At 40.4% G+C, this 27,133-nt stretch overlaps 1 protein-coding gene across 1 annotated transcript; it reads right to left on the bottom strand.

Annotated features, from left to right (window-relative positions):
* Positions 1-599: 599 nt before the first annotated feature.
* coro2ab (coronin 2Ab) lies at positions 600-26,654 on the bottom strand. The gene is made up of 11 exons (XM_056450061.1): positions 26,457-26,654; positions 22,758-22,874; positions 20,408-20,557; positions 20,086-20,253; positions 16,464-16,580; positions 14,849-14,953; positions 11,851-11,947; positions 9,695-9,807; positions 8,300-8,393; positions 1,626-1,834; positions 600-940 (listed from the first exon to the last, which is right to left on the bottom strand). The coding sequence occupies exons 1-11, from the start codon at positions 26,652-26,654 to the stop codon at positions 815-817; spliced, it is 1,494 nt and encodes a 497-aa protein (XP_056306036.1). The 3' UTR covers positions 600-814.
* Between the last annotated feature and the right edge of the window lie 479 nt (positions 26,655-27,133).

Raw genomic sequence — 27,133 nt, forward strand, 5'->3', positions numbered from 1 at the left:
TATTTTTTGCCTTAGTGATGAGCTCCAACTCATTCAGGTTGGAGGGTCTCCCTCCACAGATTCTTAATTGGATTTAAGTCAGGACTCTGGCTGGGCCACTGGAAAACATTAATGTTTTTGTCTGCTAACCATTTCTTTACCACATTTGCTGTGTGGTTTGGATTGTTGTCATGCTAAAATGTCTACAGGTTTAATTTAACTTTGGACAAGCCACTTTTTGTTCAAAAGGTAAATAAAAGCTGAGGAATGTTTGTGAACACAATGATTTCAATTGGACATTGTCTTATATTTTAGGGGAAGTCTGTATCATCTCCAGTCAAAAAACAAACAAAAAAACTGCTGGTTGAATAAAAGTCAACTTTAAGTCAGAATTTGCCAGTAGTATGCATAATTTCACATGTATGAAATTATAGCTAATATATCTGAACATGTGTACAGATTTATAATTACAATGGTTGAGTCATTTTTGCAGTATTATTGAAATAAACATTACATTTTTAACACACACTGTATATATGTGAACTCCAAATATAAACTTGTATGTCATATAAGTAATTTGCATATATTGCCATACATCAGATTTCTATTTGGGCGATGACAGATGTTTTAATTTTGCGTGAACTGTCTCTTTAAGAGTCTAGTAGAACAGTATAAATCAGCATGAACTGTACACAAACAAACACACATGCTCTCTCTCTCTCTCTCTCTCTCTCTCTCTCTCTCTGTGTCTTTCTCAGCATTATTGTAACATTGTTAAAATCCTCTTCTCTGATTGGCAGCTCCGGTCAGCCCTCTGTGCTGTGATTGGCTGCCGTCAGAAGGTTGCTCTCATGTGTTTGCGCATGTTCTTCAGCTCCAGCTCCAGTTCATGTATTCTATCATCTCTCTGTCTGAGCTTCTCCTGCAGATCTTCAATCTGTTCCCGCTGGTGCCGAGACCCCTGCAGCAAATGCACAACATCATGACCTCTGACCCGTGACACCAGCTGTGTTCCCTTTCAAAGATGCAAATTAGGTTTATGCGCAAAACTGGAATATTGCATAAAACATGATGGAAACCAACACTGTGAGAAATATCCGTAAGTGAACAGTTTCCCATAGTCTGTGATTGCTCAAGAAGGACTCACTAAATCCACCTGATCTCAAAAACTTGAGACCCATTTCCGCCTTACCCTTCATCTTAAAAATTGTAGAAAAATTGTACTTAATCAATTACAAAGATTTCTATCCCAGAATGGTATCACTGAGCCATTTTAATCTGGCTTTAGGTCAGCTCACAGCGCAGAACCCGCTCTATTAAGAGTTTTGAGTGACATCTATCTCCTCACTGATGCTGGTAATCATGTGGCCTTAATTTTGCTGGATTTATCTGCAGCCTTCGATACCACTGACCACTCTGGGTTATTATCTCGGTTAGAGTCCTGGGTTGGGCTGAGCGGTACAGTGCTGAAATGGTTTAAATCATACATCTCCGTCAGGAAGTTTTTTGTCAAAATTGGTAACCTTTCCTCCTCCACGGCACCGTTAACGACTAAAACGTCAATAAAAGATTAGTTTGCTGACATTTTCAACATCAAAAGTCGACAGAGCAGAGATCAACATCCCATAATGCAAAACACAAAATACCTCCGGTGTCTCCGGTGCACAGGCTTCTGTCCCGCTCATACTGAAGGACGTCCAGTTTTGGCTCTGGGTGTCGTCCTCCGTCCAGTCCCGCAGGTCAGCGAGGAGATCAGGAGGAGGCTGTTCTGTGTTCTGATTGGCTGCTTGCTCTGTTTCCGTCAGGCAGGCGTCAAACCATTCAGATTTGGGTCTCAGAGACATCAGCAGCGGCCCTACAGGACGGACAGCAACAAAACACCATTCTCTAATCCAGTGTTTCCCAACCCTGTTCCTGAAGGCACACCAACAGTCCACATTTTCAACCTCTCCCTAATCAAACACACCTGAATCATCGTATCATAACATCAGAAGAGACTCCAACACCTGAAGTTATTGGGTCAGATAACGGAGACATCCAAAATATGTACTGTTGGTGTGCCTCCAGGAACAGGGTTGGGAAACACTGCTCTAATCATCATCACTTTAATTCAGGGGTGCCCAAACTTTTTTTTACGAAGGGCCAAAAACCAAACTTGATTAAGGGTGGTGGACTGAAGCTAAATATATCAAACTGTATTACATTAAAGTTGGCATGGTAACTTCCTAATTTAATAATATTTAAAAATATATTAAAACATACTTTAATCGTGTATATATATATATATATATTTTAGAGGTGTAACGATATTACAAACCGAACCGAAATATTGTGATACACCAACCACGATACGTATCGCGAAACTCTCGTGGCGTACCGTGGTACTCTCACGCCCCCTGCTGCCCATTGTTGAGGTTGACGTCATTTGTCTCTAACTAATTTAACCAATTTAAACATCTTTATTTTATCACATTTGATTCAATTGTATTAGTTATGATGAGCTTTTGTTCTAAATATTATATTGTAAAGTTAGTATTTTACAAGTGCATGTCATGTCATGTGACTTGAGTGAGCGATCACACTCGGTTACTACTGTATATGCAGGATGGCTGCTTCACATAGTATTGAGACAGCAGATCCCCCAGACACACTTAAGTTGCCTGTGTGGGAACATTTTGGTTTTCCAGTGGAGTACAGGAATAGAATTCGTGTCGTAGACAAAGCGCACACTATGTCGTAACAGTTTCACGAAAATTACTTATAAGGTATAACATCTAACTCTTTAAAAATTGTGGAAATCTCACAATGTGAGGGTGTAAGCAAAAGACTGACAACAGAACTAACAACGAAAGTCATTTAACGTGCAAAGGTGAAACCAGAATAATGCTCAAATATATACCAAAAACCCACGTGAACACAGGGTGAACATGCAAACTCCACACAGAAACACCAACTGACCCAGCCGAGGCTCGAACCAGCGACCTTCTTGCTGTGAAGCGACAGTGCTACCCACTGCACCACTGCATCGCCATTTTATTCATCTTATATTAGCTTATATCCTCATTTATATACATTATAAAGGTCTGTTCTTTTAATCTCTCATGACTGTACTGTTTAAGTTAGACCAAGCGTGACCACTTTATCATCCGTTTATCACCAGGCAAGATCTGGATAAGTACATGGTGATTTAACAAGCTATATGTTCAGGTGGGAGGTAAGACTGAAATATAGATGGTCAAAAGTGAAGTATGAGCATTGATGTAACTGAGATTCAACCTGTATGTCACTGATGACCTTGTAATATAATGTGTATTTATATAAAGCATTTATCGTGTATGGTCATACACCCAAAGCACTTCATAATCATGAGAGGGGTCTCTCCACACCACCACCAGTGTGCAGCATCCACTTGGATGATGTGACGGCAGCCGCAGGACAATGGCGCCAGTGTTTCACCACACACCAGCTATTGGTGGAGTGGAGAGACAGTGATAGAGCCAATTCAGTGGATGGGAATGATTAGGAGGCCATGATCGTAAGGGCCAATTAAGTGACTTTGGCCAGGACACTGGGGTTACATCCCTGCTCTTTACAAGAAGTGCCATGAGATTTTTTAATAACCACAGAGAGTCAGAACTTCAGTTTAACATCTCATCCGAAAGACGGCACTCACTGACAGTATAGTGTCCTCTTCACTATACTGGGGCATTAGGACTCACACAGACCACAGGTTGAGCGCCTCCTGCTGGCCTCTCTAACACCGCTTCCAGCAGCAACCTAGCTTACCCATGTGGTCTCCCATCCAGGTATTGATCAGGCTCAGCCCTGCTTAGCTTCAGTGAGTAACCAGTCTTGGGCTGCAGGGTGATATGACTGTGGGCATTACAACTAGATAAAAAGAGAGCACATTTGGTTTTCTGTGTCAGACTCTGCAGAAATGTTGACGTATGATCGTGTGATCTTCTTTGCCAAGAATAAAACTTTAAAAGACATTTTGGGTAAGAATTAGTCTTTACCACAGAGAAAGCCTCTTTAAAGAAAATAACCACAACACGGGATTCTCTGATTCTCTGATCTCTTCTCTTATTGGTTGGTGGGCCAAATCAAAGGTTACCACAGGCCAACTTTGGTGCGCGGGCCCTAGTTTGGGCAATTCTGCTTTAAATGATCAACAGGTTTATTTCAGGCTTTAATATAATGGGGTTTTGTATGGTAGGGAGTTAAATAATGGTAATTCTGTTTGGAAGTCACACGAATAACACATGAATATATAAATTAACAAGTGCATGAATAACATATCAGTGTCATACTGGACATTTACATATATTGCATTTCCAGCTGTGTTTCCATCCACCTATTTTCATGCACATTTTGGAACATAGTAGAGCTGCACGATTCTGGCTAAAATGAGAATCGCGATTTTTTGGGCTTAAAATAAAGATCAGGATTTTCTCACGATTCTGCTTAATATGAGTCTGCAATTAGTTTTCTCAAACATATGGTAAAACAACAATAATAATATGTGTAGGTCTACTGGTTTCTATAAATAATTCTATTCTACTTATAATAATTCTGATGTTGAATTCTGTTTGAGATATAGGCTTGCAATCTGTCATTGACAACATTATTAGACCATGTAATTCACTGGTAAAGTCAACATTATATAGGCTAGAGTAGTTCTACTGACACTGTAAAACATTCATTTTCATGCATAACGGTGGGTTCGCTATGTAAGTAAAAACATCAAATGCTTGTCGTAATCATAACTCTAAAATGCGATGTTCAATTCAATTCCCCTTTATTTGTATAGCGCTTATACAATGTAGATTGTGTCAAAGCAGCTTCACATAAAAGGTCACAGTAAATAGGAACAGTGTAGTTCAGTTTGTAGTGTTTAAGTTCAGTTCAGTTGAGCTCAGTTCAGTGTGGTTTAATAATCACTACTGAGAGTCCAAACACTGAAGAGCAAATCCAACGATGCGCAGCTCTACAGATCCTGAACCATGCAAGCCAGTGGCGACAGCAGAGAGGGAAAAACTTCACTAATTGGTGAAAGTGAAGAAAAAAAACCTTGAGAGAAACCAGGCTCAGTTGGGCACGACCATTTTAATTTCTCCGCTGGCCAAACGTCTTGTGCAGAGCTGCAGTCTCAGTGGCGGAGGCTGAAAGCTGGCCTCAGCGAAGACTCTTCTGTCTCTGGAGCGTCACAGGAATCAGTCTCATGTTCTCCACTCCTTCATGACCACCACAGTAGCTGCTCAGGATACGGCCTGGTCCAGGATATGGAGACCTTGGGATCATCTCGTCGTTGGTCTTGGATTGAATCAGTGACTGCATATGATTATATAAATGTTTTACACACTTTGGGTTTCATTTTCACTGCTAAGTGCTGCTCATACTTCGCGCGCGGCTCTCAAACGATCGCTCTGTGCCACAAACCGAATGTTATTTTCAACTTCATAACCTGTTATTCACAGCCTATGCAGGTTCTGTTCACTAAAATAGACACGCACGCGTCTATCATTAAGTTGGGTGCACGCGCGCTCTCTCTGGTAACAGCTCACGGTCAGCAGCTCACGTCACGTGTGATTTCCCGGCCGCGAATACAGCATTTTATGAAGACAGAAATGACATTTTTAGGTGAATTATACTTTATCAATACAGTATGTGACTCTTTTGACATCATTTGGAGGTGTCCATGTCACTGAGCAATGTGTGTGAAACAATGAAGACTCGTGCGGTCGCCTTTGCTTCTCTCCTGAACTTGAAAATATGATTGGCAGAAATGTACAAATGCTGGATTAAGATTGTCTAGGGGGTCGAATCGAGATCGCGATCTTTTTTCGATTAATTGTGCAGCTCTAGAACATAGTATAACAACTGCTAAAAGAGCCCATATTATGGGTTTTTGAAAATGCCCTTCCATGTAGTGTGTACCACAGCTCTAAGTGAAGTGAAATATCCAGCTAAGGCTTAAATCTGTAAGTGTACAGTGTTTAAAACTATTGATTCATCTATAAAAGAGTCGACTCATAGTGCTTCAAACGAGTCGTCTTGATAACGAGTCATTAGGTGTTTCGCGATGACGCAGCCACGAAACACAAGCCCTGCTAGTAGTTACGCGCGCAAACCAGGGAGATTTGAAACCTGCGGCCCCGCCCACTAACACAGAAAAAACACTAGACACACACACACAGACGCCGCCGGTCGAATGAAGTCACGCTGTGCTCAGATGGATAATATTGACAGTCTCTACCCAAAGATGAAACTGTGAAGAGTCAGTGGTTGAGGTTTATTCACTAGTGTAAGTAAGTGCGATTAAAATTGTTGCCTCGTTTACTCTAGCTTGCAAATTATGTATTTATTGTGTTTTGTTACTTGTTAACCTGGTACAGTACACGCGGTTACTCTTTATATTCTCTTATCGCATGTAAGCCACGTTAAAAACGCGACGCGTGCCGCTTTGTTTACGGATTTAATGTTAAAGGCTTTTGTGAGCTCGCGTTGCTATGGCCATCGTAAGCTAGGAGACAGGAGACTCGTGTCGATCTCTCTAGTTCTGAGGAGGAGCGTGATGTGTGTGTGTTTGTGTTTGTGTGTGTGTGTGTGAGAGAAAAAGAGCAGGTAGAGTGTGTGACGCCTAGGGGCTAGGAGACTCGTGTCGATCTCCCCAGTTCTTCTGAGGAGGGTTGTGTGTGTGAAAAGCCTTACACTATGAAGCGTGTGTGCACTGTGACTACTTTTATATTGTTGATTAGCTGCTGGGCATTTCACTCTGTCTCGTGCTGAAGGCTGTCAGTTTCGACCAATCGAAGCAGGCTGTCATCGGTCCAATCAGCGCAGATTAGCTTCGCGCTGATGAGGGGTTTGGGAACAAATGAATCGCTGAACGATTCATATGGGAGTCGCTGGGATAATTAGGTAAAAATAAATGCAGATTATAAGACCATCAAAGTGTTTTTTGACCTTGCATGCATATTAGACTGTTGTTGGAGACCCTTACAACCTAAATATGACCCTATTTCATGTATAATATGGGCTCTTTAATAAAAACACCAAGATGCACACACATTTTGAAAATGCAGGTAAAACAATGTATCCGCACAACTGAGTACATGGAAGGATTTCATGGACAATTTTCAAATGCAATATATTCAATATGTGGACGCATAAACTGTGACATAATCCAATTGCAAATCCTGCATTACTGTTTGCATTTAGGCTTTCGTGAATGCACAGTGACTGCCACATTTCAAATGAAAAAGCAAAGTGTACTGCCTGCGCCTGACATATTTAAACAGCAATATTAATAATCGCCACATTTACTTTTTCTCCGCGTCCTGCATGCAACCTGCCAAAACTCAAATGCAATCCCAGTTCCTTTTACATTTGAATTTCCAGCGTCTACACAGAAGCCTGTCAATCAAACGACAGGAGTGGGACTGTTATATTGGGCATGTTTGTATTGGGAAGTGACATCACTCACAGTCGACCTCATTTTGATGATGAGATACGTTAACATCATACAGCACATATACATTTATAGTTATGTTCATATCTATCTGCATACTTCTATTTATTAATAACAACCTGTACATATATTCATCTATTGTAAATCTCTGTCCATATTTAAAAAACCTGTATATGTTTATAGTACATCCATCTGGAAAAATCACCCATAGTTCTCTATCATTGCGCTTAATAACTTGTAGCTAGGGCGGCATGGTGGCTCAGTGGTTATCACTGTGGCCTCACAGCAAGAAGGTCGCTGGTTCGAGTCCTGGCTGGCCCAGTTGGCGTTTCTGTGTGGAGTTTGCATGTTTAGTTAGCGTGGGTTTCCTCCGGTTTCCCCCACAGTCCAAACACATGCGCTATAGGGGAATTGATTAACTAAATTGTGTTTGGGAATGAGAATGTATGGGTGTTTCCCAGTACTGGGTTGCACCTGGAAAGGCATCCGCTGTGTAAAACATATGCTGGATAAGTTGGCGGTTCATTCCGCTGTGCTGGCCCCTGATGAATAATGGGACTAAGCTGAAGAAAAATGAATGAACTTATACCTGTATCCTGCACTTGCTGCTATTGCACTCCTGGTCAGACCCAAACTGTGTTTCGTTGTCTTGTACATGTGTAATGACAATAAAGTTGAATCTAATCTAATCTAATAACAAAGAGTGAAAAATTGAAGGGGGTCTGAACGCTTTCTGTAGTCCCACCCCTAACCAACAAGGTTTGTCAAAAGAAAATGTGATTGGCTGTTTGGGCTGTCAGCCAAATATCTGTCTTAAGGTGGACTGATAAAGAGTCCAGATTGACTCACCTTTATTCTGCCCCGTCAGCCACTCACTTGCGGTCATGGCTGGTTCATTGGCTGCTGTCATGGGATAGATATCCTCAGGAAAGCCCTCAGATTGCTGCCAGAAACAAAAACATCATATTCCTTTACATTACCACATATATAAGGGGGTCAGGGTAATCCTCTATATTGACTTTCTATTACAGCAAGCTGCCTTCATGTCATTTCTGACTTAGAAAACAGAAACTGAACAAAAGCTGTGACAAGGTGTACACAGGGTTCCCACGCTTCTTCTCAGATATATACATTCAAGGCCTGGAGAGTACTTCAAAACAAGCACAGGTCTATGATGGTGCTTAAATAAAAATTAGAAATCAATCATATGAAATTGTAAGAATTGTCCTCAATTGTCAAAAACAACGGAAAAATGAGGAAATTCTTAAACGGAAAATGTTCAATTTAACTTTTGTACAATGAACTGACGAATAATGCACATTTTAATCAATATTTCAGCATTTTCTGCACTTGAACATCATCAGTTTTAAATTCAACAAATTTGATTAAAGTTCTTTGAAAATGACGATCAAAAATTTTGGAAAATTACTCTGACATTTTTACCGTAAACATTAAGTTTGAGTCAAATGTTAAGTACAGTAAGGACTTTCATGGCGCTACATACTCACCGGCCACTTTATTAGGTACACTTTACTAGTACCAGGTTGGCCCCCCCTATTTGCCTTCAGTACTGCCTTAATCCTTCGTGGTGTAGATTCAACAAGCTACTGGAAATATTCCTCAGAGATTTTGCTCCATATTGACATGATAGCATCAAACAGTTGCTGCAGATTTGTCGGCTGCACATCCATGATGCCAATCTCCCGTTCCACCACATCCCAAAGGTGCTCTACAGTACAGTGAACTCGTTGTCATGTTCAGGAAACCAGTCTGAGATGATTCACGCTTTATGACATGGTGCATTATCCTGCTGAAAGTAGCCATCAGAAGATGGAGACACTGTGCTCATAAAGGGATGGACATGGTCAGCAACAATACTCAGGTAGGCTGTGGTGTTCACACGATGCTCAATTGGTACTAATGGACCCAAAGTGTGCCAAGAAAATATCCCCCACACTATTACACCACCACCACCAGCCTGAACCGCTGATACAAGGCAGGATGGATCCATGCTTTCATGTTGTTGATGTCAAATTCTGACCCGACCATCCGAATGTGGCAGCAGAAATGGATCTTCTATTGTCCAGTTTTGGTGAGCCTGTGTGAATTGTAGCCTCAGTTTTTGTGGGAACAAACTAAAAACCCAGGACTAAGTTTTTATAAGTCGTCAACTTCAAAACAAATGAGTGTTTAAAGGGAAAGTTCACCCAAAAATGACATTTGAATCACTAAATGTTTTCTCACCTTGCGCGGCACACAGAAGCTCAGCGGCTCCAGCAGGTCTTTGACGGTCAGCAGCCTGTAGAATCTGAAGACTTCACACACCCTGATGTTCAGGCCCCGTTTGGGCATTACACCTAAACACACCAGACGACGGGTGACTCCTTCACATCAACAAACCTGTTTTTTGTTTTGTTTAAAAGTGTTTTTAATTGAACATGATCGATATTAAACATGCAATAGACCACCATCAAACTCATCACACACATATACACTTAGGGTCTATGAAATATCTGTGTGATTATGAATAAGAGAAGGAAAGAGGGAAAGTTCTACTCTTCTAAAGTAACTGAAGGCTCCATCTACTTCATGTGATCTAAAACAGCTTGCCAAGTCAGATAAAACATATCAGCATATCCTCTTATTCATTCATTTTCTTTTCAGCTCAGTCCCTTTATTAATCCAGGGTCGCCACAGCGGAATGAACCACCAACTTATCCAGCACGTTTTACGCAGTGGATGCCCTTCCAGCCGCAACCCATCTCTGGGAAACCACATCCTCTTATTGTATATCCTATTTTTTCTAAGTTCAAGTGGTGTAAAAAGTCCATGAGCCACAGCACTGTGGCCTCACAGCAAGAAGGTCGCTGGTTCGAGTCCCGGCTGGGTCAGTTGGCATTCCTATGTGGAGTTTGCATGTTCTCTCCGTGTTGGTGTGGGTTTCCTCCGAGTGCTCCGGTTTCCCTCACAGTCCAAACACATGTGCTATAGGGGAATTGATGAACTAAATTGGCCCTAGTGTATGAGTGTGTGTGTGTGAATGAGTGTGTATGGGTTTCCCAGTGTTGGAATAGTTAGCGGTTCATTCCGCTGTGGTGACCTCTGATAAATCAGAGACTAAGGGCGTATGTACAGTGGCCTTGAACTGGGCCGAAGCATGCTTGTCTCCCTCCCGTCTCCCCCGACGGCCCACACTCACATGGCATTCGGGCCTGGGCACGCTTACGTCATCAATGATGCGCTGTTCAGTAAGCTCTCTCGCTCAGCACAGTGGAGATTTCTTTATATCGTTATATTGTTTTAGTGGTTTGATATGCAGCGACAGGCAGTCAAATGTTTCACCGAACAGATCAGCCACTTTTGACGCTCAAACAATCATAAAGCCCTCGTGCTGCAGGTATTAGGAGGTTTGCTGAAGGTGCAGCTGTCGTGCAGTGAGGGGTTTGCATCTTTAATAAAGGGGTTTGCACATCAATAACTGTCTGGTTTAGCTCAGCTACTAAAACAATCTCCAAAGACTACGTTGAATAGTTCGGACTGCTGAGCAAATCACTGGTACAACCCTTTCTACTCCCCAAGAACTGTACTTATCCAGAGCGAGCAGAAGGGCTGCCAAAATCACTCTGGACCCCTCACACCCAGCACACTGCCTCTTTGAACTGTTACCTTCTGGTCGACGCTACAGAGCACTGCGCACCAGAACAGCCCGACACAGAAACAGTTTCTTCCCTCAGGCAATCCATCTCATGAACACTTGATGATAATAATTGTGGAGCCAACATCACTACTGCTATACACTTTATACACATATACACTTATTTAACAACACACTTTACATGCCAATTTGCACATAACAGCTGCACATATAACGTTGTATATAGTAATAAACATGTACATACACTTGTCAATCTGTATATTTGCACTCACTACTTACTTCAATTTTTTTTTTTAATATATTTATTATCTGTTTTTTGTCCTGTCTCTATTATCCTGTTGCACAATCGTATGTGTGAACATACCTGGCAATAAAGCTCTTTCTGATTCTGATTCTAAACTACGACAGTTTGCGTTCATTAAACAGTAAGAATGATTAATAAACACATATGAAACAGTCCCTTAAAAGTCACATCTCGTCTTCAGTTTCGAGCTCTGGCTCGCTTTGCACTCACACTACAAGCGTACCGTGCCAAATCCCAAGTGAACCGTGCTCTGGCACACCTCTTGCAACCGGGCCAGGGCTGGCCAAAATGAACCGTGCCTGAGCCTGATTCAGAGCACTCACACTTCTCAAACCATCCGGAAAACAGAGGTGGGCACGGTTCAGATGGCATAGTGTGAGTACGCCCTAAGCCAAAGGGAAATGAATGAATGAGTGTGCAAACAGCATTAATGCGTGTTACCCAAGCCTCTCTGAGGGGACGAAGACTGATATTCGGACAGGAAGTGAACGTAGGGCTTCACCGCACTGACAGCGTAATATCGGATATTACCGTCACCCTAAAAACACAAACAGAGAGATTGCACAGCACAATTAGCTTCTTGCTAAATATATTGGTCTTATTTTCCAACACTACGATCTGACCATTCTGAAAGATCAGCTTTTAAATTTTATCAAACCACTTTTGCGAGCAGAATTTAGCCTAGTTTCTTTGTAATACAGTGGTATGTTTGTGTATTTGATAAAACTGACAAGAGTGAATTTTACTGTTGATCATCAGTTGTCAGCATTAACCCTTTAGATAGGCCTGTGCAGAGGAGTTTCTGTCTTTTATATGGAGTAAAACAGGAGATTATAGTGTGTGTGTGTGCAGAAATACACTTACTAGAGGTGTAACAGATCACGGTTGATCCGTGATTCGTCCGGATCACAACCCATGGTTCGGAACACATGTGACCCGCGGAGTAATACATTTACTTACTATTAGATTAATCCTAAATTTGCGTCTCCACTATCGCGCCTAAAGCGAGCGAGCCAGGGCGAGCCAAGGCCAGTCGCGTTTCCACTATCACCTCTGGGGCGTAATCGGGCCAAAGCGGGGCTTCCTTGGGGCCAGCGTCCGGCCTTTTTCGGCCCGCTGAATACCTTGGGCCAAGGAGGGCCAACTGGGGCTTCGGGGCGGGGTTACGTACAAAGGCGGAGTTTTCCTGTCAGGTAAAGAGGAGACAAGATGCTTTCTTCCCTTACATTTGTTTTGGTATCGCGCTAGCCTTGCAGCCAAAATCTGTGTTGGAAGTAAATGCTGCCGAACTCGAATGTCCTTATCCAGGGATCGCTGTCTGGCCTTACACCAACAGACCACAAACAGTAAAAAAGCAATCGCTTCGGTGTTCTCCATCTTCCAGCTCTCGTAGTGATGCCAGGTTGTGTTTGTGGTTATAATTTGAGTTTTTTGTTCCCGCTGAAGTGGGCGGGTTGTGTGACGGGTTGTGTGACGTTTGATTCGGGGGACGTTCTGGGGGCGGTGTTTGCGTGACGCGCTGCGTGCAACTAGCCCGACAGTGGAAACGCGACATGATTTCGGCCTCATTTCTCAACCTCCAGAGAGGTCATGGCTATTGGCCCGGCCTGGCCCGATTAAAGCCCTGGCTCGCACTGGCCCGATAGTGGAAATGCGGCTAATGATTGCACAGAGATCGCCTTTCTTGTCACTCAGATCACATGTATGAAAGCATTTAGGGTTTTCTGTCAAATATAATGATGACGGAGGAAGTTGAAGTGGGTTATTGGGGATGTGGTGGGTTTCTTAGGTTATTAAAGGTGTTTTCTCTTTGTTGTTTAGCCTGCATTATTGCATTCAGTGTAGTAATCATTAAAAGATCGGGATCTCAACACCCACACAACATAAATGATAAATGATGGTGATTTGCATATGTTTATTAATCCTTCAAGTTATTGAATTCAAATCTGTGTTTGAGAAACACAAAAATCAAGAAAGAGACTCAGTCTTTAGTCTTTTGAGTTACAAACAGTCAAATAACACAGAAGTACTGGGAGAACAGTTTATAGTACAGATAAACCACTGATGTTTATGGTAAAGATTAAAATCACCGTCATATGCATTTAACTTGACGCTCAAGAATGAAAGTTGTAGGCAGCAATTGCATTATTTGACCAATAGGTGGCGACAACCAGCCATCAAAAATATGGCACTGAATAAAGCCGTGGTCACACTAGTGTTTCGTGAAGAGTGATTGATTTGGGAGATCTGCAATGTCTCTGATTGGATAAAGAGGTGAAGAGATGACTGATTGGTTGGAGAGATCAGCTGCGGTCACACTAGAGTTTGAGCTCGCGAAATTCTGTAGTACGGCGCTGAGAAAAGTGGCAGGATTAAAGAAGATGATTAGACATTTAAAAAAGGGAGCGATTGCTCAATTTTTTACATTTCTGTCCAGAGAGGTCATGTTTAGATCCTCGATTGGTCTCACGCAGTCAAGTGATGCGGTTTCTCAGGTCAGAGTTCACCAAGCTTGAGCTTTGCAACGCGGCGAGCTACGAAACTTGTTTGCGTTTTCGGTGTGACGCATTTGCGTGCGTGTGAATGGAAGTCTATGGGGAGAAAAGTCCAGTGTGACCGCAACTTAATTCTTCAGAAATGATCATCTAGTGAAGTTTTATGAGTGAATAACTGAATCATTTATTGAAAGACTAAAATTAAATATGGGTTGTAGAAATGCTAATGTTACATTTCTACATTTACTGTCATTAGCAATAGTAGTAACAGTTCACAGTACTGAATATTTGTCCATTTTTTTTATTCAGCTGATTATTTCTTCATTTTATTTTTTATAATATTACAGGTTCTACATTTGTCCCTTCCCCTTTTTGGCTGATCCGAAATATGGTCCGATCCATGACTAAACAACCATAATGTGATCCAAACTGTGAGATTTGGGATTGTTACACCACTAACACTTACTGTGTTCTGAGAGCTGAGGGGCTTATTTAGATTTTTCCAGACATATCAAGGTAAGTGTGCAAAGGTCTCTCTCATTCACAACACTATACTCCATATAAAAGCCAGAAACTAAGCTATTATTGCACTGGAACTGATGATCAACAGTAAACATTACACATTGTCCCTCTTCTCAACAGGGAAAACCAGCAGCAATCAAGAACGCATGATTATATGCTGTCATGGCTTTGCAATCAATACATGTGATTATAATGGAAGTCAAAGGAGCAAAACAGCCACCAACATAACCAAAGCAGAGTCAATCTGCCCAGAGTGAATTTTCAAAGCACTTCCCCAAAATGTCTGTCAAAATAAGATGTCACCAAAAATCATCCCATTTGCTGAAACACAGAGAAAGTTGTGGCCAAATTAAGATTAAAAATCACCCAAGAGTGCGTGAAAACGACCCAACAGCACACAAAGGTTAACATAACAAATATACCTTCCCAGCCAGATACAGCATGTGTGTGTCTGCATCATAAAATGGGAAAATGACCCCCGAACCTCCATCCAAATCCTCCTCCAGCAGCGGCTCTGACAGATCCTCCTACGCACAAACACACAGACACACACACAATCTCGTTTTTTAAAATACAGTTGAAGTCAGAATTATTAACCCTAACCCTGAATTATTCGCCCCCCTGTTTATTTTTTCCTCAATTTCTGTTTAACGGAGAGCAGATTTCTTCAGCACATTTCTAATCATAATAGTTTTAATAACTCATCTCTAATAACTGATTTATTTTCTCTTTGTCATGATGACAGTAAATAATATTAGACTAGATATTCTTCAAGACACTTCTATACAGCTTAAAGTGACATTTAAAGGCTTAACTAGGTTAATCAGGTTAACTAGGCAGGTTAGGGTAATTAGACAAGTTATTGTATAATGATGGTTTGTTCTGTAGACTATTGAAAAAATATATAGCTTATAGGGGCTAATAATATTGATCTTAAAATAGTTCATAAAAAAATTAAAAACTGGTTTTATTCTAGCTGAAATAAAACAAATAAGACTTTCTCCAGAAGAAAAAATATTATCAGACATACTGTGAAAATTTCCTGAATCTGTTAAACATCATTTGGGAAATATTTAAAAAAGAAAAACAAATTATAAAAGGGGGGCTAATAATTCTGACTTTAAATGTAGGTTTGGCACGATTTTCACAAGCAATTTGTACATTTTCAAAACTCTTAGCAATTATATCACAACATATCTTCAAAAATGCACTTTTCCCCCCAACATTTCAGCATATTTTACAATAATACGCGTTAATATAATACGTATTGTTGCGTTTTTTCACACAAGGCTGTGTGGTTTTGTATTTTGTTTGCCCTCAATAATAAAAATCTTCTTTTCAAAACAACACAATGTGTTTACTTGTGTAACCTTTGACTAATATTTACATTTATTTGAAGATCTTATTTGAAGACAAACATGCAAAAAAATAAGAAATCAGTAATGCGCAAACACTCTTTCACACCACTGAACATATACACATACAGCTGAAGCCAGAATTATTCGACCTCCTGTGCAATATATATCCTTTTTCAAATATTTCCCAAATGATGTTGAACAGATTCAAGAAATTTTCACAGTATTTCCTATCATATTTTTTCTTCTGGAGAAAGTCTTATTTGTTTTATTTCAGCTAGAATAAAAGCAGTTTTTAATAAGCTCAATATTATTAGCCCCCTTAAGCAATATTAGTTTTGGATTGTCTCCAGAACAAACCACTGTTATACAATGACTTGCGTAATTACTCTAACTTTACCCTAATTAACCTAGATATGCCTTTAAATGTCACTTTAAGCTGTATAGAAGTGTCTTGAAGAATATCTAGTCTAATATTATTTACTGTCATCATGACAAAGAGAAAATAAATCAGTTATTAGAGATGAGTTATTAAAACTATTATGATTAGAAATGTGCTGAAGAAATCTGCTCTCCGTTACACAGAAATTGAGGAAAAAATATACAGGAGGGTGAATAATTCTGACCTCAACTGTACATGTTTTTATATACACGAGTCTGTGTGTATGTGTGTGTGTGTTACCAGATCCCACAGCACAAACTGCCTCTGGTTCCAGCAAGAGTTTCCAGTGGACAGAAGCATCTTCAGATCCCACAGGAATAAGATCCTGGAGACTTTATGAGAAGCCCAGCGAGACTCCTGGAGGAGACCAACATCACACATGAGCTTTAGTCTTTACTATAAATCAGTGTTTCTCAATCCTGGTCCTTGAGCGCCACTGACCAGTTTCATGGTAAAGTCTAGAGGGGATACAGCTGCGGACAGCAGTTAATGAGAATCATTTATATTATTACAACAATAATGACAGTTTTTACATCACTGTGAGGTATACTATAGCTTTATGGTTGGGGCAGATGTTAATAAAATACAATTAAATGGGTCATTTAATAAATAAATCTCATTATAATTATTGTTTTTAGATTATAGACCAGTGGTTCCCAAACTTTTTGCTGTGTCCCTTTCTACAATTTGACATCAGTCAAGCACCCCTTTCTCCAATTAAACTTCACGTTTTTAACTACAATACCTAAACACACATATTTTTTGTATACAAAATAAATAAATAAATATATATATATATATATATATATATATATATATATATATATATATATATATATATATATATATATATATATATATATATATATATATATAGATGTTAATCTAATGGACGAGCTTTTATAAAGTTTAATTGACAATTGTTTTACAGCATCAACTACAGACAAAAGTTCATCTGGTGTGTTTTTCATCGCTAGAGCTTCTTGGTGGATGCTGCAGTGGACCCAGGAAACGGATGGTGCAACTTTTTTGTGCCTCCTCTTTTTTTCTCCTGCAGTTCCTCCAATTTTCTTTGGAATAAAACTTACAGGCTTGTCTTGTAAGTGGCTGTGTCTTGTTTGTAAGTGCCGGACTACATCCTCCTGAGATCCCGCCCATTGACTTGTGTCCTCTGTAGTAGACATTGTGTTTTCATTTGAGCTACTCTGTCACGTCCTGTTGTACTGTTCAGAGGACATCCTGGGCTTTCTAGTGAAATGTCATTTGATTGGCTGGCATGCTAGGAACCACTTCTTACACTGCATTCAAAATGGCTGACATACAAACAAGCACATTTTATGGGAAGGAGAGAGGCATGTCAAATTGAGCTTTTTAAATGTTTTTTTTACTATTATTATTACATTTATTTGTTTATTTAAGTGTCAGGAACAATACATTTAGCTTTCAAAGCTGTTAACTTGTTTATGTTTCAAAATATCATCCTTTTTTAAATGTGCACTATAGTGGACCGACACCAGGACCATCTTAATGTAATTAATGACTGTGTGTTGTAGGAGGCAGAACTGAAGCAGAGAGGATTCTTTATGAGATAGTTGAGGGAGACTCTGATTTAGGAGTTAGAGTTTAGAGACAATTAGAGAATGACGATCAGTTTTAAATCGCTTTTATGTTCAATTTGTTTTGGATTAACATCACTTCTTTTATTTGTTTTGTTTTGAGTTCGGCTCTTTCAGACAAAACTGTTTCAGGAATTTCAATTCAAAAGGAAAAAATGGCTTTTGTTTAGTTTTTGTTACATTAATATTGGATTATTATCCCTTCACAGCCATATCCTGTACAGTTTTGTTGTTGAGTTTGTCGTTTCGAACTAAAATGGTCCTGTGGTCCACTACAGTGGACATGCTGTAAAATGAAAAATAAAAACAAAATGTAATATATATATATATATATATATATATATATATATATATATATATATATATATATATATATATATATATATATATATATACGCACACAGAACAAGATCAAACATTGGCTCGTAAGACAATCTAAAAGAAAACGACAAAGAAAAGAACAAAAAAAAAGAAAAACACACATCATAGTCACAAAACATACAATCAAAACTAGAGAGGGTGTATAGCTTAAACCTCAGCGGGGTCACTGAATTGCTCTTAAGATGTAGATTTGTTTAAGATGTAGATTGGTGTAATTGGATTTTCAATAGGAAACAGATTTCTAGTGATGGTTATAATTTTTTAAACTTTAAAATATTATTGAAGAGAGAAAGCAGGAGAGCCACATGTGGCTCCCGAGCCATAGGTTCCCTGCCCCTGTTCTATTGGAACTTTTATTCCAAAATGGCTGCCACGCCATCTAGTGGCTGTTTTCCAAATCGCACTAGAGTGTCGCCTCTTGGTGATTCTCTGCTCTTTGGGAGAGCTTAAGTCTGCTATTAGCTAAAACCTCACCCCAGATTTGGATTAGGGGTGCACCTCCAATCCATGTAAACCCAAAACTAATGTAACTGTCGCTATATTTGCGTTTCTTACTTTACATTTTCTCACTCTCTAGCGTAGGCCTAATTCTCTTCATCAGTACATCTCTGCTGGATTTCTCTGTTCCCATCTGTGCCTCTTCACCTCGTTCGTTATCCTCAGAGTCCATATATTCAAGGCCGCTGCACATCTCCATAGAGGCTGATGTAGATGGTTCATCCCTATTGTCACTTGACTTCTTTATAGTGCCAGTTTCTAACCAGGTGTCCATTTTAATGAATATTGTAAGTGAGAAAAAAAAAATTAGTCATTTAGCCTAATGTGAAAGGGCAGGGCTATAATGCATCAGTTGTAAATTACAATTAGTAATGTGATTTCTCTCTCTCTCTCTCTCTCATTGAATTTCTTTTGTCTCAAAAATATGACATGTGAAGTTTACCCAAGATAAATGCATAAGAATAATAAAAGATCAAATTTTTCCACCATTGCAAACGTGCTCTCGCGCACTCGTGGTGGTCAGACTGCACGCACCCCAGTTTGGGAACCGCTAGACCATTTCAATGAGGTGATATCGTTTGCCCATGAACATTTCTTGCTTGTTTTCAACTATCTCTGTAACAAGAGGCCATTCAATCATAACTTAATGTTATAACAGCCATTTTCAGATCCCTCCAGAGATGTTCAACAGGATTTAGATCTGGGCTCTGGCTGGGCCATTCACGGACATTCACCGAGTTGTTGTGAAGCCACTCCATTGATAGTTTGTTGGTCTGCTTTGGGTAACAAGAGGCGATTCAATCATAACTTCATGTTATAACAGCTATCATGACATTATTCATCAATATGTTGAACTTTTTGGACTCTCAGAAGCTGTGCAAGTTTAAAATGTAAGACAGGAAATACGTCAGGAGGATCATTGTTATTGTTTACATCCCTCAAAGTGGTCTATAGTGCGGGGTGGGTGTAGGATTGGGCGTAGAAGTTAATTAAACACAATTTAACAGGTAATTCTCATTAACGTTCGGCTGCAGCTGTATCCCTTCTAGCAGAAACCATGTTCCACATGTCTTTTTATTTAAACACACCTGATTTAGATATCCAGGTAATTAGATGAGCTATGTGCATGAACTGTGTTCTGACTGACAAGTTCCCTACGCAGTGTGCATTGTTTCCTAGTCCCTTCATTGCACTACCTGAGCACGAAAATCCTTTAGCGTGAAGTGTGACATTTATTCATATTATTTTGTGTGTGAGTCCATTGTGCAGGACACTCATCATCGAACAAATGTCTGATGTGAAAAGAGAAAAATATAAATGATGCAGAGAGGTGGGCAGGTGCTGCAATAACTCAAACACACACACACCTGCAGGACTCGTCCAGTCCGTGGCTCGATGATTCTGATCTTCTTGTCTTTGCAAGCCGTGGCCAACAAACTCCCATCCGCATTAAAACTCAAACAGAACACTAGCTCACAGTGTGTGTTAATCACAATCACCGGCACATCTGATGAGTCCAAACGCCACATTAACACCTACAACACACACACGCATGCACGCACGCACGCACGCACGCACGCACGCACGCACGCACGCACAAACACACGACCAGCCTGTGTTATCAAGAACGAAAAGGACTGTTGAATGCACTCAAACCAGAAAGCATCTGGTCATAAGATGATGTGAAACCTTGCAGTCGTATGCAGAGCTGAGCAGCAGGTCTCTGGCGGTCGGATGCCACTCGATGAGGGAAACTCTGCGACTATGAGCCAGCAGATCCTTACTGGGAAACATCAGATCAGCCTTCAGTCCGCTAGGCGGGATGTTCCACACCTTCACCTGCGCACACACGCACGCACGCACGCAAGCACGCACGCACGCACGCAAGCACGCACGCACGCACGCACGCACACACACACACACACACACACAAAAATTACCATTATCGCAACAATAGTTTACAGTGCATCAGGAAAGTATTGACAGCGCTTCACTTTTTCCACATTTGTTTATGTCACAGCCTTATTCCAAAATGGATTAAATTGATTTATTTCCTCAACATTCTACACACAATCCCCCATAATGACAATGTGAAAAGAGTTTTTGAAATTGTTGCAAATTTATTAACAATAAAAAGCTGTAAAATCACATGTAGATCAGTATTCACAGCCTTTGCTCAATACTTTGTTGATGCACCTTTGGCAGCGATTACAGCCTCAAGTCTTTTTGAATATGATGCCACAAGCTTGGCACACCTGTCTTTGGGGATTTTCGCCCGTTCCTCTTTGCAGTACCTCTCAAGCTCTATCAGGTTGGATGGGAAGCGACAGTGGACAGCCATTTTCAGATCTCTCCAGAGATGTTCAATAGGATTTATGTCTGGGCTCTGGCTGGGCCACTCAGCGCCACTCTATTGATATTTTGACGGTGTGCTTTGGGTCATTGTCCGGCTGGAAGATGAACCGTTGCCCCAGTCTGAGGTCAAGAGCATTCTGAAGCAGGTTTTCATTCAGGATGTCTCTGTACATCGCTGCATTCATCTTTCCCTCTATCCTGACTAGTCTTCCAGTTCCTGCTGCTGAAAAACATCCCCACAGCATGATGCTGCCACCACCATGCTTCACTGTAGGGATGGTATTAGCCTGGTGATGAGCGCTGCCTGCTTTTCTCCAAACGTAACGCCTGGCGTTCACTCCAAAGAGTTCAATTTGAGTCTCATCAGAGCAGAGAGTTTAGTTTCTGATGGTCTGAAAGTCCTTTAGATGCCTTTTGGCAAACTCCAGGCGGGAAGTGTCTTCTGTCTGGCCACTCTACTATACAGGCCTGATTGGTGGATTGCTGCACAGATGGTTGTCCTTCTGTAAGGTTCTCCTCTCTCCACAGAAGAATGCTGGAGCTCAGACAGAGTGACTATGGGGTTATTGATCACCTCCCTGACTAAGGCCCTTCTCCCCCGATCACTCAGCTTAGATCGACGGCCAGCTCTAAGAAGAGTCCTGGTTGCTCCAAACATCTTCCACTTACAGATGATGGAGGCCGCTGTGCTCATTCGAACATTCAGAGCAGCAGAAATTTTTCTGTAACCTTCCCCAGCCTTGTGCCTTGATACAACGCCAGGCGTTCACTCCAAAGAGTTCAATTTGAGTCTCATCAGAGCAGAGAGTTTAGTTTCTTATGGTCTGAGAGTCCTTCAGATGCCTTTTGGCAAACTCCAGGTGGGAAGGTGGTTCCAAACATCTTCCACTTCTGGATGATGGAGGTCACTGTGCTCATTGGAACTTTTTCAGAGCAGCAGAGATGTCTTCATGCTTGGTTTGTGCTTTGACATGCACTGTCAACCCTGGGCCCTTACATAGACAGGTGTATGCCTTTTCAAATCATGTCCAATCAATTGAATTGACCACAGGTGAACTCCAATGAAGCTGCTGAAACATCTCAAGAATGATCAGTGGAAACAGAATGTACCTGAGCTCAATTTAGAGCTTCACGCCAAAGGCTGTCAATACTGATGTACATCTGATTTATCAGATTTTTGTTAATAAATGTGCAACAATTTCAAAAACTCTTTTTTCACATTGTCATTATGGGGGATTGTGTGTAGAATGTTGAGGAAATAAATCAATTGAATCCATTTTGGAATAAAGCTGTGACATAAACAAATGTGGAAAAAGTGAAGCGCTGTGAATACTTTCCGGATGCACTGTATAAACTACCTATTCTGCATGATCTTATTCTACATTTCTAATCCTACCCAATACCTGAACTACCTTCATAAAAAGAGCAAATGCTTACTTAATGGCTTGCTAATAGCAAGAATTGTACCTTGAATAATGATGTGACTTTAAATTCTTTCCAAATATTGCCACTGAATCATTTGGTGAAATTGTACAGATACAGTATATTGCAATATATATCAACAAAATATCATTTTTTCCAATACCGTGCAGCCATAATCTGATTCCCCAAAGGAGAAATATTTAAAAAATCTTTTATTTTCGAATTGTTCAGCTATTCTGAAGCAAATGGGATGAAAACTGACCGTACAGTCCTCTGAACAGGATGCAATGCGCAGGTCATTGAATGGATCCCACTTGACGTCCAGCACACGAGCGCTGTGACCACACACACGTGCATGCAGAGGACTCACACGGCCTGTCTGAAACACACACACACACACACACACCTAAAATTATGCACAAAACTGAAATATTACAGAAAATATTTACAAATAAAGCAGAGTTTTTTTTATCCAATGAGTTAAAAATAACAGAATCATCAGTTCCTGATGAACTGGAGCAGATATCAGTCTGACAGGTGGAGTTTAGTCTGTTGGGATTTGCCACTGTGGTGTTTTTTGGTCTCTGATAAATGAGTTGCGCCTTAGAAGACGAAGACGAAATGCAATGAACGCGGTGTCTTTTGGAGGCGTGAGACGCTCTTTGGGAGTGCAGACAGATGCTCAAGACCAGGGGTGTCCAAACTCGGTCCTGGAGGGCCGGTGTCCTGCAGATTTTAGCTCCAACTTGCCTCAACACACCTGCAAGGATGTTTCTAGAAAGCCTAGTAAGTGCTTGATTAGCTAGCCCAGGTGTGTCTAATTGGAGTTGGAACTAAACTTTGCAGGACACCGGCCCTCCAGGACCGAGCTTGGACATGCCTGCTCAAGACAGTTCTGGAGGGAATAATAATAGATGAAGAATAATATTGAAGCACTGTGATGACGGAGAGCTGAGGCCTTTTACAATCAGCACAACATTTCAGATCTGCAACGATGCAAAGTTGGAAACATGAAGAGCTGCAATCCAACATTATTGATGCAAAGACCTCACACACACACATTCATACCTGATCAGCATCTGAGAGGAACTACATCACAGAAGATCAGACTGATAAAGCACATGCGCAGAGTTTATTCACTAAATCGGTTTACAGCAGAGTTTATCCAACACAATCTGACGGCAATTCGTAACTTTTTGATTTAGTGGCTAATCAAATCAGATGATGTGACGATAAAAGTGATTTGATTTGAATTCGTACGATCTAATTCGTACAATTTAATACGATTTGCTCATCCCCCAATGACGGTTGGGTTTAGGGGTGGGGTTAGGAGCCACGCCTCCTTTTTAAAATCATACAATTTCATACGACTGAACTCGTATGAATTATCAACTAAACTGCCAAACGTAAAATACTTACGTTTTCTCATGAGATCAGGTTGGTTTATCCACATTTTATTCTTATCAGATTTTCCCAATTTATGCACATCTTGGTGTTTCCATTATGCATTTTATCATGCAATAAAATAAGAGTTTGGTCACCAAACATATTTAGAAATAGAAATATAATGCTTATAATTTCAAATGAGTTATTGTAAAAAATACAAAATTTCGACTAAATGTGATATTTTTTTATGTTTCTCTGGATTTTTCATGTTCATTAAAATTGTATGTAATATTTTAGACCATTACAGTTTTTCTTGATTGCATTGATGCAGCCGTAAACTCCACATTTTCACAACAGTTAACACACAGGCCTAAACAGCGGCACTCATGGTCAAAATGACGCATTTTGCTTGCAAAGCACTCTAAACATGTCAAAACACTTAAAATATGCAACAAAAGCTCATTTTACCCTCAAACAACACAACTTGCAAACAAGCATACGAGCTCTTTAAATCAATGCATACACAATGGACAATACAATACAGAATTCAGTGTGAATCAGTGCACTATTGCTTGTCTTTGTAGCCTATTGCACATGCCGTTTGATGTCTTTCTATTTGAGCTGTCAAATTTGTCTTTTTGCAAAGAATCAGATCCAGAATAAGAAACGCTTTGATTACATTTATTGTGAATACATGACATTTTTTTCAAACTGTGGCTGAAAACTGAAACACTGTTAAAAAACAGACAAAAATAATACAATACTGTAAATATTAGAGAAAACACATGGAAACCAAAAGACAGTCAAATCTATCAGAGTAGAAGACTATTGACCTCTTCCATCCATGCTGGCAAAGAACAACACAGACCGGCCACCTTATTTTATAAGGTTTGCAGACTGATTGCTAATTGAAGATTTGTGTAATGGAGTGTCAAACTGGTGCTTCAGTGATTTCATACTAATCTTGATAATTTCTAATAGTTTCTGTTTGGTAACCATAGCTAAAACAACAAAGTTTGGACTGCTTGAATAACATCTCAATTCAATTCCCCTTTATTTGTATAGCGCTTATACAATGTAGATTGTGTCAAAGCAGCTTCACCTAAAAGGTCACAGTAAATAGGAACAGTGTAGTTAAGTTTGTAGTGTTTAAGTTCAGTTCAGTTTAGCTCAGTTCAGTGTGGTTTAATAATCACTACTGAGAGTCCAAACACTGAAGAGCAAATCCAACGATGCGCAGCTCTACAGATCCTGAACCATGCAAGCCAGTGGCGACAGCGGAGAGGGAAAAACTTCACTAATGGCGAAAGTGAAGAAAAAAACCTTGAGAGAAACCAGGCTCAGTTGGGCACGATCATTTTAATTTCTCCGCTGGCCAAACGTCTTGTGCAGAGCTGCAGTCTCAGCGGCGGAGGCTGGAAGCTGGCCTCAGCGAAGACTCGTCTGTCTCTGGAGCGTCACAGGAATCAGTCTCATGTTCTCCACTCCTCCATGACCACCACAGTAGCTGCTCAGGATACGGCCTGGTCCAGGATTATGGAAACCTTGGGATCATCTCGTCGTTGGTCTTGGATCGAATCAGTGACTCTGCATAGTCTGAGGGCCTCGGGAAGAGTATCGCCAGGTGGAAATGGAGAATAAAGAGAATAATTAGCGTAGCTGCTGTTCATAGTGTATATAATCAAGATGCATAACCTGTGTGGAAGCCCGCTAAGTGGTGCACTGAGTGTATGCTTTACTACACCTGTGTTAACTGTTTTGCAAAATGGTGGGGAATATGTGTCAAACCAACGAGAAAGGATTTATACATTTGCAAGACATGCCTTCTGCTCTGCTGGGATAGTGATGATGAAAATGGAGTGGATCCTAGTTTCTTTAACCAGGTCAAAGCAAATAAGAAAAACTGTATCTTTGGTGTATTAAATTTTAGACTGTGATCTTCTGTTTTTTGATTAGTTTCAGTTTTGGCTTTGGTACTGACTAATCCAATGTCTCTATGATGTTAAACGGTTGCCAAATTACTGAAATAAACCACCAAACTACCAAATAGTAACTACACTTCTTAAAATCTCTTCGCAAACTCACGCTGTACTTTGAAACAATCACACATACTCGCAGGGCATTTATGTTGAAGTTGATATTTAGCTGCATTATATTGGTGTTTAATTACATCTCATTTTTACGAGGTGGGTTGTTAGCCCAACGCTTAATCCCCAACCTAGAGAACCAGGACATACACACATACACTATAGACAATTTAGCTTACCCAATTCCATAATTGTGCATGTGTTTGGACATGCACCCGGAGGAAACCCACACCAACATGGGGAGAACATGCTAACTCCACACAGAAATGCCCAGCCGGGACTCAAACCAGCGATCTTCCTACTATGAGGCAACAGCGCTAACCACTAAGCCTCTGTGCTGCCCAAACAATAACACACTGATTTATAATATACAAAAAAGTGAACTCTCAATTTTCCGCATGAAATCAAAATGCAATATTTGATAATGAGCATAAAAATAGGTAAATATAAAAAATGTTTGTGTTGTGTCAGAAGGGGCGTGGCCTTACATGACGGACAGAAATGATGATGAAGGCTCCGCCCCCTGTACACTCAGTGACCACTGCGATGAAGCGTGGATTGACAGCACAGAAGTGGTTGTCCTGGACACTGCGTGTGATTGACAGGCCATGGTAGCTCCGTCCCTTTACTGCCGCCTTGCCGATCACATGATGAAACGGCGAGGCACGGGAGGGATGCTGGGACATCTGGAAACACACACACACACACACACACACTGCAAAAAAAAAGATTTTCTTAGAGTTTAGTCTTTGTTCTAGCCCAAATATCTAAAACTTCTTGTTTTCAGAAATGATTCAAAATGAAGTTTTTCTTTAATACAAGCTAAATAATCTGCCAACGGTGCAAGAAAAATGATCTTGTTTTTCTTTTGACATAAACTTATTTAGCTTTCCTCATTGGCAGATTATTTAGCTTGTTTTAAGGAAAAACTCACTTCATTTTGACTCATTATTTCTAAAAACAAGACATTATTGTTTACTTGTCTAGAAAATGCTTCTTGATTTAAGAATTTTTAGATATTTGGACTAGAAACCAGACAAAATCTCAAAAGTAAGAAACACTTTTACAGTACATGCATACACATGGTTAACAATGCATGATGCACTGACCTGATGTCTGTGTGTGTTTCAGAGTTATTTTAATAAACAAAAACTAAAACTATTGA

The sequence above is a fragment of the Danio aesculapii genome, chromosome 23, assembly GCF_903798145.1.
Source record: "Danio aesculapii chromosome 23, fDanAes4.1, whole genome shotgun sequence".
Classification (NCBI taxonomy): Eukaryota; Metazoa; Chordata; class Actinopteri; order Cypriniformes; family Danionidae; genus Danio; species Danio aesculapii.

What these genes read in the sequence shown, in the direction of transcription:
- coro2ab (XM_056450061.1), bottom strand. Translation starts at nt 26,654, where the DNA reads ATGTCCCAGCATCCCTCCCGTGCCTCGCCGTTTCATCATGTGATCGGC. An exon ending in GCTCTGCATACGACTGCAAG is followed by an intron (nt 20,254 to 20,407) that starts GTTTCACATCAT and finishes TGTGTGTTGTAG; the next exon opens with GTGTTAATGTGGCGTTTGGA. An exon ending in GCTTCTGTGTGCCGCGCAAG is followed by an intron (nt 8,394 to 9,694) that starts GTGAGAAAACAT and finishes TGTTTCTGGCAG; the next exon opens with CAATCTGAGGGCTTTCCTGA.